The 17694-nt window shown below is 41.2% G+C and overlaps 2 protein-coding genes and 1 long non-coding RNA gene across 4 annotated transcripts in view; all 3 read right to left on the reverse strand.

Annotated features, from left to right (window-relative positions):
- kcnab2a (potassium voltage-gated channel subfamily A regulatory beta subunit 2a) overlaps positions 1 to 3469 on the reverse strand; it is a 74698-nt gene extending 71229 nt beyond the window's left edge. The window contains exon 1 of one of the 2 annotated variants that reach the window (XM_058054288.2): positions 3097 to 3469. The gene's annotated coding sequence lies outside the window, so the exon portion shown is untranslated. The remainder of the gene's footprint in view (positions 1 to 3096) is intronic. The other variant, XM_058054286.2, reaches the window with a different exon arrangement.
- A 984-nt stretch (positions 3470 to 4453) lies between these two features.
- On the reverse strand, positions 4454 to 10706 carry park7 (parkinson protein 7). The gene is made up of 6 exons (XM_058054289.2): positions 10494 to 10706; positions 10059 to 10160; positions 9927 to 9986; positions 7850 to 7919; positions 5713 to 5799; positions 4454 to 5366 (listed from the first exon to the last, which is right to left on the reverse strand). The coding sequence occupies exons 1-6, from the start codon at positions 10581 to 10583 to the stop codon at positions 5206 to 5208; spliced, it is 570 nt and encodes a 189-aa protein (XP_057910272.1). The 5' UTR covers positions 10584 to 10706; the 3' UTR covers positions 4454 to 5205.
- Positions 10707 to 17355: 6649 nt separating this feature from the next.
- The window catches only part of LOC144902057 (uncharacterized), a 30638-nt gene continuing 30299 nt past the window's right edge, over positions 17356 to 17694 (reverse strand). Inside the window, exon 3 of the long non-coding RNA XR_013630297.1 lies at positions 17356 to 17498. This is a non-coding gene — a long non-coding RNA (uncharacterized LOC144902057). The remainder of the gene's footprint in view (positions 17499 to 17694) is intronic.

Below are 17694 nucleotides of genomic sequence, written 5' to 3' on the forward strand. Positions count from 1 at the left end.
AAATAAAGCTTTTGACTATTAGTCGTCTATCAAATCAGATGTCCAAATCAGCCCTACTACATCCTGACCTTGTGGGTGACAAATATTCTATGTGTAACATTGACTCATTTCTCTGACTGACAATGCAGCATGACAATGACGATCCCATGTAGTTAGATAAAATTACATAAAATGAATACAGTTGAAACAGTTGATGGTGGCGGGCAGCTTTATCATTATTCAAATAAGCATAACCTCCTAGGGCAATACAACATGATTTGAAAATTATTTAAATAAGCACGTGTTCATGGGTGCTTCATCCACAGCGGATCACATGTTTCCATCTTGCCCTGTCCTTTGTGCCTTTCTAGCACATGCCTGTCCTCCGAAAAACCACATCTAGAACCCTCTCTTTGGTCTTCCTCTCCCTTGCAGCTCCATCTCCAGCATCCCCCTACCATAACCACAATCCTTCTCACACTACCAAACCACCTCAGTATGGCTCTCTGACCTTGTCTCCCAGACATCTAACTTGGGCTGTTCCTCTGATCTGCTCATTTCTAACCTTGTCCATTCTCATCATTCCAAAGAAAATCTAAGCATCTTCTGCTCTGCCACATTCAGCTCTGGCTCCTGTCGGTTGGTCAGCAATGCCGTCTCCAGACCATACGTCACAACAGGTCTCGTTACTGTTCTCTTCACTTTCGCTGATACAATTTTAGCACTCCACTCTGTCTGCATTAAATTGTCTATCTCTTGTCCACAATGGCTGTTGCTCTTCCTAAAATGTCAGCAAAATAATTTGCCACCAATGACAAAAATATCAATATTTGATAACGTCCCATTGGCTTGTAAATTGCCAATTACCTTTTGAAATGCATCCGCTGAATCAAACAGAGCGAGCCGACGCTTCCTCATCTGCAGGGCTACAAAAGTAGGTGATCTAATCAGGAAACACGAAGTGCTGCTCTAATTGCATCATTAGCTAAACCAATGACTCAGTCACAGTGACTTTTGCAAAGCCCACCCCACCAACCTCCCCAGCCCCCTAACCCATCCAGAAATAGGGAGCCAAGCCTGCAGCTCTTTATTGTAGAGCTGCTCAAGCAGAATAATTCTAACATGTTGTGTGTGCAACAGTGCAAAATGTTAATAAGCCAGAAATATCCTCAACTGAAAACTGAAAGAATTTACATTTTGCACTGTTGGATCTTAAGGAGGTCCAAGTACAGCTTCAAAATGTAGAAACAGAAGAATTAAAAAAAAAAACATTGAGGAGGCAATATATTGCAAACAAGTATTCACGGCAGAGGCTCCTCCCACAGTGGGCGGCTCCTCCAGCTGTACAATCTGGTTCTCCTGACCGCCGTGGACACACAACGGATGCTCACATTGGTATATCCGACATGAATGTGCCTTACCCGTCCAAGGCGGGCAGCTCTTCTCACTGTGCACTCTAGTTTAACTCTAAAGTAACACTTTCAAGCCAGGCTTCCTTATCTGGGCATACCTGGGGACAACTTTAGGTCTGCCCTCCTCCCCGTTCTGCTGCACTGCTTTGTCTTGAGAGTGTGACCAATCACAGGACAGCAGGCTTGCCCGGAGGCGGAACGTGGGTGGAATAAATTAAAATAGACCGTTTTGGAAATTCAACTTGAATAGGTGCAGATTCTGCAAAATATAGAAAGCTTTCTGTGCGGGTTATTGTGTGCAGCTGCTCTGTAGAAGTCCTCAACTCAATACAAAAATGAGCATAATAGGTCCCCTTTAAGTGAATAGAAATTTTGTTCTGAGCTCCTGTTTCCATGACTATATTACTGGTTATACTTCAGATAGCAGTGGTTTTTAGAAAGTCAACCCGCAGAAGAAAACTTGCATTTCCTGTGCAGGATGAGTTGAAAGTGCTTGAAAAAAAACAACTGTCGATGAAGTAGTGGTGTGCAATACCGCTAGATTTGGTATCAATCAGATACCAAATAAATACCAGGTTAGTATCACCAATACCTTTTTAAAAATTAAGATGGATGCATATCAATCTGAAAAAAAAATCTAAATCTGAATTACTTTTTGACTTTTTTGTGATTTGAAAATTCAGGAATGAATTAGGGCAGAGATTATAAGTAAATCTAAAATACTTACAATACAGACCTCTTATAAATTATACAACTTGTGTTCTTGCTTTCGGCCTGAAAATATAACCAAACTACGCTCCTCTTTCTTTCCGTCATCCTCCTGCTCTTTCTGTGGTATGTCTGGGCTTGCCTGCTATAGGTAGTAGTGGGCTATTTGGTTGCCTCTGGCTGCTGAGTGACGTGATGGCAAATCAAACACGAGAGGGAGGGGGACAAAGGGAGCTTTCTCTGCTATGTGACTGACACAGAGACGCACCGCCAGGTTGCATCTTGAATGAAAACCACTGCAGTCGACAGGAAAACCAACTGAAGCAAAAAGACCAATGCATATCATTGCACAGCATACAGTTCACTCACTCCCCCGAGGCTATTCCCTCTTTGTCAGGGACATGTGTTGGACAACGCGTGTCCCGTTGTCAAGGTGACGTCCGCTCCTGATCGGCGGGAGAAAGTCACCTGGCCTGTGCCGCACTCTGCTAGCCGAATGCAGCAGCCTGACTGCGGCTGACTTGCTGGCTAGCTCGGGCAAGCGGAGGCTGGACGAACACCTCCTGGAGCTGACTGTCTCCGCGTCGTCGACTCACATCTCTGCACACAACACAAGTCTCCCCCGGCAGTAACAGTGACACGCACACACTCACACACACACGGTGCTCGGCTGACCGGATCCAATCACGCCGAAATGCGAACGTCACCTCGGGCTTCCTTTAACGCTCCGCCTGGCCACATTGGCGGAGCGGACGTCAAACACGGTACAATTGGAAAGCTTATCACGGAATGGAAAAAGTCCTCATTGGCCATTTTTATCCTTTTGATGGTTTAACACCCATGTTGGCGTGTTTTCATGAGACAATGTCTGTAAGTGGCTGTTTACCGTGATTAATATGACGTGAAATCAAACGACTGTGCCGCAAAGTGGCTGACGAAGGTGACAATAAAAAGCAGAAACATCAACGTGTGCAGACAAAAGCAAAAATCGTCTTACCCTTGATGAAATGGTTCCCTTTCCTCCCTTTAGTGAGAATCGTCTGGATTTTGTTTCTCTTGACACTCAACTACCACGCGTTGTGCCTCGCCCCACCCATACGACTAGAGGCGAGCTACTATTGGTCAAGCGGAGGAAAACTGCAACCGGGCCAAGGCGCCTGATTGGTTAGACGCCTCTCAATCAATTTGGATTCGGCTTCCCGCGTTTGTCAGTGGTGCCAACAATAAGTTGCATGATGCAGTCTATATTTGTGCGTCCAGCCACAGGGCTAATGCACATACATGAAACCCAAGATGAGGTGACCTCCAGTGTTTAGATTTTTTCTTCTTGTCACAGAGTATATTTTAAGCGCCAAGTCAAGAACATTTTATTTACCTTATACTAAAACCCTGAAGTTGAAGTTTTATACTCTGGTCAATACAGTATAGAGCGCCAGGAACCAAATGAACCCCCACAAGAGCAAACACTTGACGGAAAGGCAAGCAAAAACCCTGAACCGAACTCAGGCACTGTTAGGCGGCCATCTGTCTCAACCAGCACAGGCTGGCAAAGTGAGACAGAGGGTGCATAGAGAGAAGACAGGATAACAGGGTTGATTAAGGGATCACATGTAGAGTTTGTATGCCGATCTTGTGCTTATGTGGGTTTTTCTGCGGGTATTACACCTCCTCCCAAAACATGCAGTGCTGTGAATGGTTGGTCCAGAACAAAAATGCTAATTGATGCATATTTGTATGCAGTTCACTAATCATTCTCACTGGTATTTGTGCCATGTGACCAGAGGCCTCACAGTAAAGAACATATGCATAAAGTGAAGGGAAAGGCAATATTTAATCACATATCTCATGGCACAAGCCAAATATCCAAAAAACAAAATGCTGTCAGCTGAGTGTAATTGTTATTTTTCATATTCTCTTACTTTAACTAGGTCTGAGTTCACTAAAAGCTTCTAAAATATACTTTAAGAGTAAGCAGCAGCATGTATAAACCTCTAGACACCAAAAATAAGACGAGTTCTCTCTTGCAAAATGTTTTTAAGGGAACAAAAATAGTCTTGGGTCAGTATTGTGTATACACAGCGATGCTCCAGTGGAGATTCAACATGGGCCTCGCGACTGTTAGGCTGACGTGCTAACCACGAGGCTATTGCTCAGCTGAAGACAACAACAATATAACAATAACTGTGTTCTACTACTAAAATAAGGATTGTACTAGTAGTAGTAGCATTCATGTCTGCAGCTCTGCAAGCAGGAGCACCTACACTGTACTACAGGGGGAGAAAGAGGGTGATGTTAGTAACATGGACGTGAGAGGAAATAAAATGAGTGGTAAATAACAATAACATGGAACAAGCTGCTTTAAAGCAGAGTTTATTGAATCTTGTTCGTAAATGCTGTGCTGTGCAGTGCAGTGATTGTTCATGTTAGATTTTGCAGTTGAATGAAAATCAAGGTTGGCTGTAAGTGCAAACTAAGGCTTCATCTCTGGAAAATAGCTTTGACACCCAACTATTAATATAATTAATATAAATAGTATACACTCACCAGCCACATCATTGGGTACAGTATATTCATCTAATGCAGTCGTTTTTAAAGTGTACACCTTACCCTCCTCTATAATACAATTGGGGCCTTCCCTACGCTCTGAAAATCTTTTTTTTTTTTTTTTCAGAGCACATTTCACAGAATTTCCATTCACACGAAACTCCCTTTAGTCAATAACTGTAGGAAGTGACAATAATTTCCCCTTTTACATAACTAAAGTTATCTTAGTCATTTTTTCGTCATTTATTCCCCTTAAATGGTGTGGAAATATACTGCGTCACACGGGTAGGTGTTTGTAACCCAAATTAGCTACAAGGGGGAGTGAAATATTCAGAATGATGCAGTGCAGTTCAACAACACTACAAACTGCAACCACAACAGTAAAAGTACTGTATGGTTAACACCTTCCTAATCAGTGCCATCAAAAGTATCCATGATTGATGTTGTAGAGTTTTTTTTGTAATATTTCATTATATTGTACTGAAGATAGGTGTACCTAAAGTTGTGGCTCATGAGCGTGCATAACACACAGCAGTTCTTGGCAGATATAACGCTGCTGAAGTCAGTCTTTCATAATGAGCGGAGACTTGACTTGAGCGGCAACTTCAGCCCCCATAAGTTCCTCTACAATTGTCAGGGCGAATTCAAAACTGGTTCCGGGCCCACGACTGGTGATGTAATGTCCATCCTTCTGCACTCGCGCCTCGGAATATTTATAGTGATCTAAAAACAGACAAAAAGAGTAGCACAACGAGAACCATCATCATGCAACAGGCTGAATGAAGGCTTGGATGAAGACACTGCGCTGCGTGCACGTCAGTCCTGTAACAACACTGCTGCTGACCTAGTTTCTAGTACGTTCTGTCAAATTCCTGCTACTGATTTCACCTCTTGAATGTGCTACTGCATTGTGGCATGAGATGTTACCTGCATGACAGCGCCACCTGCTGTTTTCAAAGGGTAAATCTTTTTGATAAAAATATTCCTGTCAAATAGAAAATAAAGCTACGACTGATTTAGAAAGACTTGCTGTCCATTTTAACATCCTTTTGGAATTCTGTCTGCTCACCTCCAGCCATCATCTTCTCCTTCATAGCGGGATGCGTGGTCACCGTGCTGCCGTAGCCTATGCCGTGTGCCAGAAGAGCAGTGGGACCTGCAGCAGAAAAGAGTTAAAGCTGTTTACGGATAATTAAGGTTTGTCTATTTGTATTGTGAGTATCAGACCAGTCTTTTTGCACAAAATCCCTGTTGCCTATTCAAAAGCAAAAAAAAAAAAAGTCAAAATACAGATTTAAATTTCAGTCCCTTGGCAGTGGGTGACTTCTGAGTTGTTCCAACCCCAGGGGGATTAATTTTCACGTATATCGGCATCAGCCTTTATTTAAATCCAACAGGCCAATATTAAGAAATGAATTTAAAACTGTTATATCAGCTCTGATGCAACCCCACTGTGTCTCCTTCCACTGTTCAGCATTGTTCCACCCATGGTGCCATCTGATTGGTTAAGCAAAGCACAGTATGTGTTAGTGGTAGAGCTAATCTGAAGCGGACACTGTCCTCACACACACTGCAGAGATTTAAGTTTTCCCATGTGGAGACATCTTGAAAGACACAGTGGTCGATCTCGATTAAAATTTACATAATGCGCATGACAGATAAAACTACATTTTAAGGTTTAGGTCATAAGAAATATGTGATATCATGTTTTTAAACTTAATTTGGTGGTAAAAAAACATTATTTTTTTGCATTTTAAAAGATTATTATTGTACAGGCTGCAGCACGGTGGACGAGTGGTTAGCGCACAGACCTCACAGCTAGGAGACCAGGGTTCAATTCCACCCTCGGCCATCTCTGTGTGGAGTTTGCATGTTCTCCCCGTGCATGCGTGTTGTTTTCTCCGGGTACTCCGGTTTCCTCCCACATTCCAAAAACATGCTAGGTTAATTGATGACTCCAAATTGTCCATAGGTATGAATGTGAGTGTGAATGGTTGTTTGTCTATATGTGACCTGTGATTGGCTGGCGACCAGTCCAGGGTGTAAGACAGCTGGGATAGGCTCCAGCAACCCCACGACCCTTGTGAGGACAAGCGGTAGAAAATGAATGATTATTGTACATCTAAAATGTCACTAGATTGATTAACAGATGTGTTATAACGTGCAACCAAGTCAGTTGCGGTACACCTGAAGCTTTTGCCTCACTGGTTAGCGCTGCTCGTCTTAACTCTCAATCAGTGAAGATGTGTGGACAGCTTTTTTTTTTTTACAACTTTTACAAGGAGGTCTAATTTTAGGACGACAACAAAATATACAGTGACACAAACTTTCCTAAATGGTGTCCTTTAAACAGTATCACTGTTTCTAACACAGAAACACTATACCGTTTCTGCCCGGAGACAATGCACCACAATGAAACAGGAGGTGGGGGTGTTCGAGGGGAAAAAAGGAGTGGCCAAAGACACTGTTCCTGCTGCATTAACTTTGGCAAAGGCCGAGCACTGCAGTGAGCTCATCCAAAAAAGTGTTAATAAATAGAAAGTTATTGATTATGCTCCTTGGCGGTGGTCCCATGCAGTCTAAAGATTCCACTTTCCCCTGGCAGATGAGGAGACTGCAAGCTACTCTGGTTACAGCTAATCCCTACACAGAGGACGCCAGAGTGAGACAGCGAGACGGCAGCAGACATTAGAGATAAGCGCCTATCATCGGCATGATCACAAATGTTTTACACAGTATTTGGAATGGAAATATCATCATTCATGGGAGTAAAATCTCCAAAATCTTCAAAATGTCAGGGGCAAAATGACGCGGCACGGGGCACGTCTCGCTGGCGGCTTCATTAAACTGTAAATTCCTGCGAGTGTTTCAGTGTTTTCTAGGACACCCTTCAATCCACTTTGCCATATTGGTCCACAGTCCCTCTTCATAATGTCCTTGATGTGTCCTTTCTCGCAGCATAAGGGGGTTGTTAGATAACACGCTCATTACATTTAAGGACAGCCATTTATCAAACCTTCATATTCCAATTTAGATACCAACAAGGCCATAAATTAAGTCAATAGTTCCAGTACTTGGAATATAGTAGTCACCAGCAAGTTTTCCTTGCGTGGGTTTTAAATACTGCAAGACACACAGCATGCTGGTTTCATATGTCCCATTTAGCGTGCGTGTTAAAATCAGAGGCTTGTTTTTGTCGACCGCACCTGCACAGATGGCTGCAATAAGACCTTTTCTGCCATCTTGGTCTTTCAGCACCTTGCTGACAGCGGGAGACTGCAAGAGAGCAGAGGAAGCAGATGTTGTGAGTGACTTGGCGGAACACGCCGTATCAAAGCCATACAAACTGTACACACACAAAACCACGATACAATATATTAACTGTATTCATGAACTTATTGCAAGGTAATGGCACCATGTGACATTGTAAACCTTAGTCACTGCTTCATACTATATTTCTTCAAACAGTGGCACTTAATTATACTCAATTGCAGAGAGTCTCAGGCAAGGCATTCATTTGATAGGAAGCCTTTTCTTTGTTATATTGTTATTTGGATAGCAGACAAGCACGAGTTCTGAATGGCATTTATGTGTATTTTAATTCATTTAGCCATTTTTATGCATAAACATGCTTATTGTGCCGCAGAATGTCTTAAATATGCATTTTTTTGACTAATAGGTCATATTCACCCACTAAAACAATGATTTTTATTCATTTATTTTTTACAAAACGAACAGCGTAGCCGCAAATTCACATTTACTCTTCCTTCACAGCTGTAAGACCATGTTGGTGTGGGATTTTTTCATGTTTCATGGGGGCTGGGGGGATGGAATCCTGCATGACGCACCTGCACACGTTTAGTGTGCCTCACAAAAGTGCAGCATATTTAAACAAGACTTTGAAAAGAAACACTTTCACACAATGGAGTCAGGAGAGCGATTATGACATAGGACAGATGAATCAATATTGGTTGATTCACAACTCCATACCAGACAAACAGTGGGGTATCCATTTGAGGACTAATTGCACCACAACTATTAGCACAGAAGCCAGGATATACAGTAGTTTCCATTGCTGGCAAGATTAAACTATGCTCTCGTCAAAGTAATTTTCACCGAAACATAATAAAATACATACCAAAATTCAGGTTTATGTTGTAAATTTAATGTTCCCTAAAAAAAAACTCACACAAGCATTCATGCCAAAACCTCTGGCAACAAAAGATGGCCAACTAGTGAATATTTTGTGTAGATACCATTATTTTCCAACACTGTATACACCAAAATAACATGTAAATATATTTAGTTTGTTTAGTAAAAGGACTGTGGGTCATGAGGCAGTGAGGAATTAAATATCTTATTTCCACACACACAGTACAGTCACCTACTATGAGATGTTTTCTGTTAATTAGATTATACTACAATACATGTTGTCCTGCTGCTATATCATCACGCTATTTAGGGCACTCTTGCAGGAATCTGAGTCTTCTAATCAAGGCTTCAATTTATTGAAATGAACTGTAGAAATGTGGCAAAATATATGGCATTGTAAAACCACAGAAGCCGCCATCCATTGGAAAGTGGTTGCAATTTATGTCCGCCAGATGACGCCAAAGACCAATAGCTAACTCTGACACTGTTGCAGTTGCATGGAGCATCACAAAAGCCTTTCTCCAACGTAAAAACTTTTTTCTCAGGAACTTTTAAAAGTCCCTGAGCTTTTGAGAAAAAAACAGTTCTGCATTTCCACTAAAATTATCAAAGTAACATGTTTCTCCGTAACAGCACCGTACCAGCACTCTATTGCGTTTTTTCCACAAAGTAATGAATTAATAAATTATCACTGTTTTGTGGTTGAATAGCACCTATTATTAGATTTTAAAATGTGCATATTTAATCATATTGTACTTATTCCTGGCCTAAATTAACAACATTAACATAAAAATAGGTAAATTACCTGACTAAATGAACAAAAATACAAGGCAGAAGCATTCCAATTGGGAATATAGTGTTGTATTCTAAATTGGCCACTAGGTGTCGGTGTTGAGTGAGACAAGGGCCAGACCTGATTGCCAGAAAAGGTTTAATTGTCTCTCAACAGGCACAATAATACCAATGTAATAATAATAAAAACACAGACTACTGTTGGGGCTAAAACAAGCTAATAGTAAACTCTGAACCCCTGACATCACTTCCTCCTTCCTCTCTGTCTGTCATTAAGGACAGCTAGGCAACACATTTACTGTGACACACAAAAACATGGGAGTTTTATGGATTTCTTACCTCTGCCAAGTTCTGGGCGCCCGGCATTCCCCCGGGTAGAACCACCACATCATACGGGCCCTGAAAAGGAAACGGAAACTACTATTCAAATGCTGTACAAAAGCTGATTTTAAACTGGAAAACTCGTCCAACCTGGTTGCTGGCATCCTCTAAGCTTGCATCAGGACAGATGACGACGTTCCTGCTGCACTGGACTGGATCCTTACCAGTCAGCCCTGCGATCGTCACTGCAATCTGTATGTTAAGGCGTAGGTGTCAACAAATATACTACACTGCCTTCAGTGTATGATAATACTTTTAGTGCAAACGGACTTTTAATTTGAAAGCACCAAAATGGCTGCAGGGTGTCATTCACCTTTTGACATTTCATTCGCTCTCACTTTTAAGGTTAAGACAATGTTGAATCTTTCAACAGTGGCGAGATTAGCATTATTATATTTTACAACACTGATATGAGTGGTGTTGTCATGTACAGTTAATTTAAAGGCGCTGTACATTAATAGGAAAACTTCCATAATAAGAGCGTCATTATGATTAGCATGTTTAGCATGCAAACAAACAACAAACCCCGGCTCTTCGCATGATGTCCACTGGAATAACGGTCTCCATCTCTTCTGCGCCCTTTGACAGGATGACCAACGCTCTCTTTCCGGCCATAATTACGTTTGTAGCTCGTCAGGTGTAAAGACGCGAAGGAATGAAGCTTAGAACATTGTCGTCTCCATTAGCGTCTAGCTTGCACTTGGCCGGGTTGCCAGGCTCTGTGCCACTTTATCCCCCTTTCAGCGACAGCCTAGTAACAATAACATTGAATCCCTTCCTCTTATATGAAAAACATAATGTGTACTACTGTGAGAATTTTAGTTCTTATGGATTTAATCTTTAGTGGTCATCAATACAATTGTAGAAGACAAACATATAATCTTGGAGTATTTTCTGTACATTTCCCTTCTCTGGATGACGGAAGTAGATTTTTGGGTTTCTGTGCCATTAATTTAATATTGATTTGCGTGAAAACTGCTTTAAAAGGTGAATTTTTGAAACAATACCAAAAGTGTTTAGTTATTGGAACTAGAACGACATAACTCCAAGGTGATTTCCGGCCGTCCTTGAATGCATTACATATTGTCCACCAATAGGTGGCGGCATTACCCAATGATTCACAAGGGAACGTTCCATGAAGCTGAGAGGAATATACGTCTGTCCAATTGTTTTTTTTTATTCATTTTTAATTTTATAATTAAGATCCCCACAGTGTACTTCCTTCTAACAAACTAGTGATATGTATATGTAGCAAAGTAAATAGTGAAAGTCATTAAAGAACCAATTAAGCACAGTTAAATATGTTTTAAACATGGGCCTGCAGGAGGTCAGGCAGGTCAGCAAGTTTGATTCAAGCAAGTTCTGCAGCACAAACCTAAGTCAATCATACTGCAGCGTAAATCCAGGAATTTAAAAACTGAGGCGCTCGTGGGACTTAATGTGCATTCAGTAATGAGACATAATTTCATATTAGTGAGAGCCCAGTGAAACAGCTCATTAGACAAAAAGCACAGGGTGCTGGCAGCAGGTTATTTACTGCGTGCCTGTGAGTGAATCCAAGAAACAGTGGTGATTACCAACATATGCAGCTGGGGATCAACGAGAACACAGTGGCCACTGTAGCGCTCCAGCTCATTTCCATACATTAATTCACTAATGTACATTTACTAATTCCTTCCAGTGTTAAAATAAAGTGCGTGATCACACTGAGGAAATGTTTCCGAGTGACTTGTGACACCCAAATAAAAACTATGATTAAAACCTCATAATGTCACTGTCAAATAACTCAGTTTTATCCTTTAAGGAAAACTGCAATTTTTTGGAATTTTGCTCATCATCCACAATCCTTATGTGAGACATGAACACATGTATTGTTCTCTTTTCTGTGGTTCCGAACAGCAAAAACGATGCAGTTAAGAATGTAATGGGAAGCACTTATTCTGCCTATAAAGCCATCTGGAAAAAAAAATCCAAAAAGTGGCAACAACACTCCATTTAGTATAATATGACCTGCATATTAACCAATCTACAGTGACTTTGTTATTATAATTGTTATTATTATTATTAGATAGTTCTGCTGTTTTTGAGGACCTACTACAAAGATTGTCTGTATAACAGAACCACCATCAAAGATCATCTATGTGGCAGAAGAGCTTTGCTGTTTTTAAGGGCCAACAATCATCCTTTGCAAAGAGTGCTCTGCTGTTTTTGTGGACCTACTACAAAAACACAGTCAAAGATCTTCTATACATGACAGAACCGTGCTGTTTTCAAGGACCCACTCAAAAATCAAATCTAAGATCCTCTATTCAGAGTGTAGCCACTACAAAAAAAAAACAAAAAAAAACACTACACTGCACGACAGAACTGCTGCTTTTAAGGTTAGCAGCTACAAAAATGTTAGTCATTCCCAAGTTTTTAATTGAATTTGTGAGTCTGTCTGACTTTGTCACGGTTCTGATTTTTGCCCAAGGCCGCTAGTTGAATACAGGTATAGCTTATTCTGTGCAGGGTCATGGGAACGTTGACATCCCTGGGTAAATAGCCGGTCAATCACAGAGGTGATAGAGTAGCATTCAGGATGATCCTATTATTCCTTATCTCCAAGTATCACACACCCAAGGGGTCAAATGCTTTCCAAAATGTAAGCTCTGTGAACATATGCGCTTATTTATACTTTTTAAAATCTACTTTTCACTATAGCACCTTTAAATGCATATTGTATATTTTAATATCTGACTTTATAATGCACTCACCACTGATACTGCCTATTTACTATAGACTATTTCCCAGAATGCATTGCCATATCTGGCACATATAGCGTCAGGAGCAGTACAGTCACTCGTTAGTGTTGATTTTTTGTATTTAAGTTTAAGTGCTAATTTTATGACACAAGTCAGTAATGCAGCATTGAGAAAACACACACCAACATGATATTTTCTGACTCAAATGTCACAAGTAGATGGCTATTTGCATGCTGGCGGATACTAGCGTAGCTTCTAAGTTAACATCCTGAGGTATGGTGTGGAAATATGTGAAAACATATAATGAAAGTAAGAGTAAATTGGTAGTTTGAGCTCAAATCAGGAATTGAACAAGCACTCTACCAGCTGTGCTATGCAACTTTTATTCATTTGCCATAATTGGGGTTGCAGTAGAGTATGCCAAATAAGTCCAGTGCAATTTCCCATCATGCTTTGCGTCACTGCTCTTTAAATAGTTGTTAATAGTATGTGTTTAATGTTGCATATTTTGTTTTGTTTTTTTGTCATTCCATGTACTTGTACATGAATTTATTTTCGCCATTCTATGTACATAAGTAAATACACAGTGTGCATTTATATACAATGTGTGGATTTCTCTCTTCTATTTATCTGACACCATTAGTTTGTGTTCTGTGCAGTTGATCTGGAATTAATAGTAAGGTGTGCTGAATAATAGTTCCCATCATTGTTGAATAGCTTTTAGTATTTTGTATTTAATGTTATGTTACTAGTTTTTGGTCATTCCATAGCTGACTTATGCACCTGCAATTGCTACAGCTGAATGTGCATAGTCATAGGCTCTGTAATTCTATTATTAATTCCAATAATACATTGTTATACTGCTCTTTAATTCCCATAATGCGTTGTAGCACTGCTCTTAGTTGTTAATATTACATGTTCAATGTGATATAATTAGCTTTTTCTCATTCCATGGAGCATTGGTAGAGGATCTGTGTGTGTTTACTTACTGTATTTATTCACTTTTTATTTACTAATAACTTATTGTTAATGTTTTACTGTATTGTTTGCACGGTGGAGAGTGGTTAGCATGTTGGCCCCACAGTCAGGAGATTAGGAAAACCTGAGTCGATTCTCCCCTTGGGCATCTCTGTGTGGAGTTTGCATGTTCTCCCCGTGTGTGGGTTTTCTCCGAGTAGTCCGGTTTACTCCCACATTCCCAAAACATACTCTAAATTGTCCATGGGTGTGAATGGTTGTTTGTCTATATGTGCCTTGCAATTGGCTGGAGACCAGTCCAGGGTGTACCCCGCCTCTCACCCAAGATAGTTGGGGTAGGCTCCAGCACGCCCGCGACCCTCGTGAGGATAAGCGGTACAGAAAATAGATTTTAATATGACCATTTCATCTTTGACCTTTTTAATGATCTCATCTGTTCTTCCTCAATAATACTATTTATTTGAAAGTAAGACAGTCCCACGTACCGAGGTGAGGCTTTCTGAGGTGAAAATGACATTGGACTTTATTTATTCCACTCTCAGAATGTTTTTGTGGTTTCAAAGTCATTTAAAAAGAAGATTTTTATTATCAAGCCCCAAAAGTTTTGATCCTATATTAGCCACTCATTGAAGGTACTGTTGTACATGGTTTTTAAAGAGTCATATTATATCGTGAGGATGCTCGTCAGTGGATTATTATGACGCTGTTATTATTACTCTGTCTCTCTTATATTGTGTACTGTCGGCCCACTCTGCTTTTATCTAGTTCTTTACAGACCTGCTAAAAAGGGTTTCCGGAATCAAACCTCTGGAGGGGGTCCACCAGAATGCAACAACACTTTTTTTTTTTTTTTACAAAGAGGAGGAGGAAGAAAGAAATCCTCCAGCCGAACTGAGGGAATTCCACAAATTACTGTTTACCGCAAAAGTAATCCTGTTACTATTGCGACGCATTGGAATGCTGTAAACATGGAAATAAAGTAGCTAATATGGCTGTCGCTTACCAGCACAGACTCTGCTCACTGGCGATACCATGAAGTGCTGCAAACAGTAGTCATTTCTGATGCTCAATAAGACACTAAACATGTCTCTCGAGGATGAGATTACAACTTTAAGATGATGTTCTTTATTCTTCTCATTGCTCAGTTTTAGTGAGCCTCTTCTCCCAAAACTGTGCTATGATTTTATACATAATGTAATACACTCAAAGGACTGAATTACTTCACACTTCGTATATTAAAGAGGACCTATTATGCTTTTCCACTTTTCTGACCTATAAATTAGATATACATTCTCATGTTAAACGATGGGCGGCACGGCGGTCTAGTGGTTAGCGTGCAGACCTCACAGCTAGGAGACGAGGGTTCAATTCCACCCTCGGCCATCTCTGTGTGATGGCCGAGTGCATGCGTGGGTTTTTCCAAAAACATGCTAGGTTAATTGGCGACTCCAAATTGTCCATAGGTATGAATGTGAGTGTGAATGGTTGTTTGTCTATATGTGCCCTGTGATTGGTTGGCGACCAGTCTAGGGTGTACCCCGCCTCTCGCCCGAAGACAGCTGGGATAGGCTCCAGCACCCTACGTGACCCTTGTGAGGAAAAGCGGTAGAAAATGAATGAACGAATGAATGTTAAACGATGCCATAGTTTCAGATAATGAGGTTTGCGCATTTGGAAGTGAGACCTGAAAGAAGTTTAGGATGACGCTCGGTTTCTGTGGGCATGGTAAAACTGCCACAGATGTCACAGAGGGGCGGAATTGTTAGGAAGCACTTTGGGCATGTGACCAAACACAAACACAGCAGAGTGGGCTCAGAGGCGGACCGTGGGTGGAATAAATTAAAACAGAAGCACAAATCAAAGGAAATACAGCTGGAATAGGTGCAGATTCTGGAAAATCTAAAATGTTTTCTGTGCGGGTTATTGTGTGTAGCTGCTCTATAGAAAGACCACAACTCAATTGTGTCAAAATTGTGTCAGACTTGTAAGTCAGTGAAACTTGAATCTTTGTCAAGCACTATTGATGCAACTTGGGCAAGAAATAGTAGAGTTGCTTTTTCCACAGGGCTGCAACACATTTATACAAATACAGTTTGATATCGCCTTGTAAATGTACCGCTAGCAGGGGTGTGTAAGTGCACAAGTTAACTGAGAAGAGTACACGTGTACCCAATCAGAAAAAAACTCATTCTTGACTGAATGAATGACATACTTGTCATTAAGTACTCAATTGACAGCGGGTTGCTGTTTGGAAGTGGGGGTGGGAGTGGAAAAGGTGACAATAGCCACGTATACATAGACCCAAATATTCCAGTTCCATTCGGGTTATTTGCTCAAACGGAAATAATGTAACTTTTGTATACACCTCATTCCGAAAGAAAAGTGCCAATCCGAATGAATATATAATCGGATTCACAGGGGTGGAATATTCCTTTCCCCAATCCGATTGAGGTATCTTGTACCCGCTCAAACGGAAAGTTGTCAGACTGCGTTCTTCTTCGTGGTGTTTTTCTTCTTCTGTTGTTTGCAGCTTTCATTAGCGCCATCTGTGGAACAGAATCTAAACCCTTCTATACGCCATTCACAAGTCCAGTTTTATTAAAAAAGAAAATACATATCTATATAAAACATGTGCCGAGCTTAATTATAAAATATTAGCAAGATTGAACTTTATCTTTTCCTGTTCCCGGGTGCGTTCTTTCAGCGAATGCTGAGATATGACGTAACACGCAGCTAGAGAAGTTCTTTGATTTAAAAAAATGGAGGCGAGCAATCGGTGCTGGACTGCTGCGGAAAGTTTGTTTTTGATTCAAACTAAATTTCAAGATTGGATAAACGAAAAACTGGCAATACGTTATTCCAACAAGTGAAAGAAAAACTCGAGGAAGTCGGTATCACGTGATGTTGGTGTTTACGCTTTACTGCGCATGCCCCATTGACTATTCTGGTTGATTATAGCGGCGCATGTAGACACGCGATTGGAATATTCCTTTCCATGTATACCATTGCTTTCAGAAAGGTCATTCGTAAAGAGAAAAACTCATGTAAACGTGGCTAATGACTTCATGCACCTGAGTTCAGGGCGCGTTGGACACATGGCGGCGCCAGCCGAACTTTGAATAAAGGTCCGTTTGTATTCGCAACGTAATGCCAAAGTCCTGAGAAGTTTCCTTTTGAGGAAGTCCTGTGCGCATTAACATTCATAATCCTGCTTCAATTCTGGCGCATGACAAATCACTGTCAGCCACAGAGACCGTCTTACAAATGAAGGCAGCACATGAACGTGTTGTTTATATTAATGAAAATGTGTAGCAACATGAACATTGCCTTACAGTCATTGCTTGATGCAATAATCTGCCGTCTCCATACTATTTTACTGTACTGAGTGTATCTCTCTATTGGAAGCTCCATAGTGTGGCATATCTTCAAACAGGAACGTTGATAGTATGGCCCTGAAGCCATGTGCCCCCCCCTCCTTCCATTACGCCCAAGCCCAACCCACAGTGTTACATGGGGGGGCAATAAAGACACAAGGAGGATTAGTGTTGTGTTCCTAACAAAGTGGATGCCAGAGAGCGAGAAGGCCATGCCCATGGGCTCAACCCTCTTCAATACTCCGCTCCACTCGTACCCCCACCGCCCCCCCAAACTCCCTACTTGGGTTTCCCTGAGGTCCGCTCTCTCTTGGGGTAGCTCTGTGGATGTGTGATAGACTCCGAGTGGGTGAAGTGGTGTCGACGCTAAAGAGGCAGAAAGGACGCAGACAGATAATCCATGGCTTAAGCAGCGCCGCAGCAACTTTTCCCCCCTGAAACAAGGGAACATGTGTTAAAACAGTTCAAACTTAATTCTGTCACATACTTGCGTATCTGCTGCCAAACACTTCCCAAAAAGTCAAAGAAGGAAGTTGACTAGGAGGTGGAAAATAACATCAGCTAATGTGATGATGTGATTCAGCCTCCAATTTGAAACAAACTCGTACTCACTGTCAAGTGGAGCAAATT

This window comes from Doryrhamphus excisus, linkage group LG18 (assembly GCF_037039965.1).
Source record: "Doryrhamphus excisus strain RoL-2023G ecotype Guam linkage group LG18, RoL_Dexc_Guam_v1.1, whole genome shotgun sequence".
Taxonomy (NCBI): domain Eukaryota; kingdom Metazoa; phylum Chordata; class Actinopteri; order Syngnathiformes; family Syngnathidae; genus Doryrhamphus; species Doryrhamphus excisus.

Excerpts from the sequence above, each read along its gene's own strand:
- park7 (XM_058054289.2), bottom strand. The coding sequence starts at position 10,583 with ATGGCCGGAAAGAGAGCGTTGGTCATCCTGTCAAAGGGCGCAGAAGAG. Across the intron at positions 7,920-9,926 it reads GCGCCCAGAACTTGGCAGAG|TCTCCCGCTGTCAGCAAGGT; the intron begins GTAAGAAATCCA and ends GCTCTCTTGCAG. Across the intron at positions 5,800-7,849 it reads TATTGCAGCCATCTGTGCAG|GTCCCACTGCTCTTCTGGCA; the intron begins GTGCGGTCGACA and ends TTTCTGCTGCAG.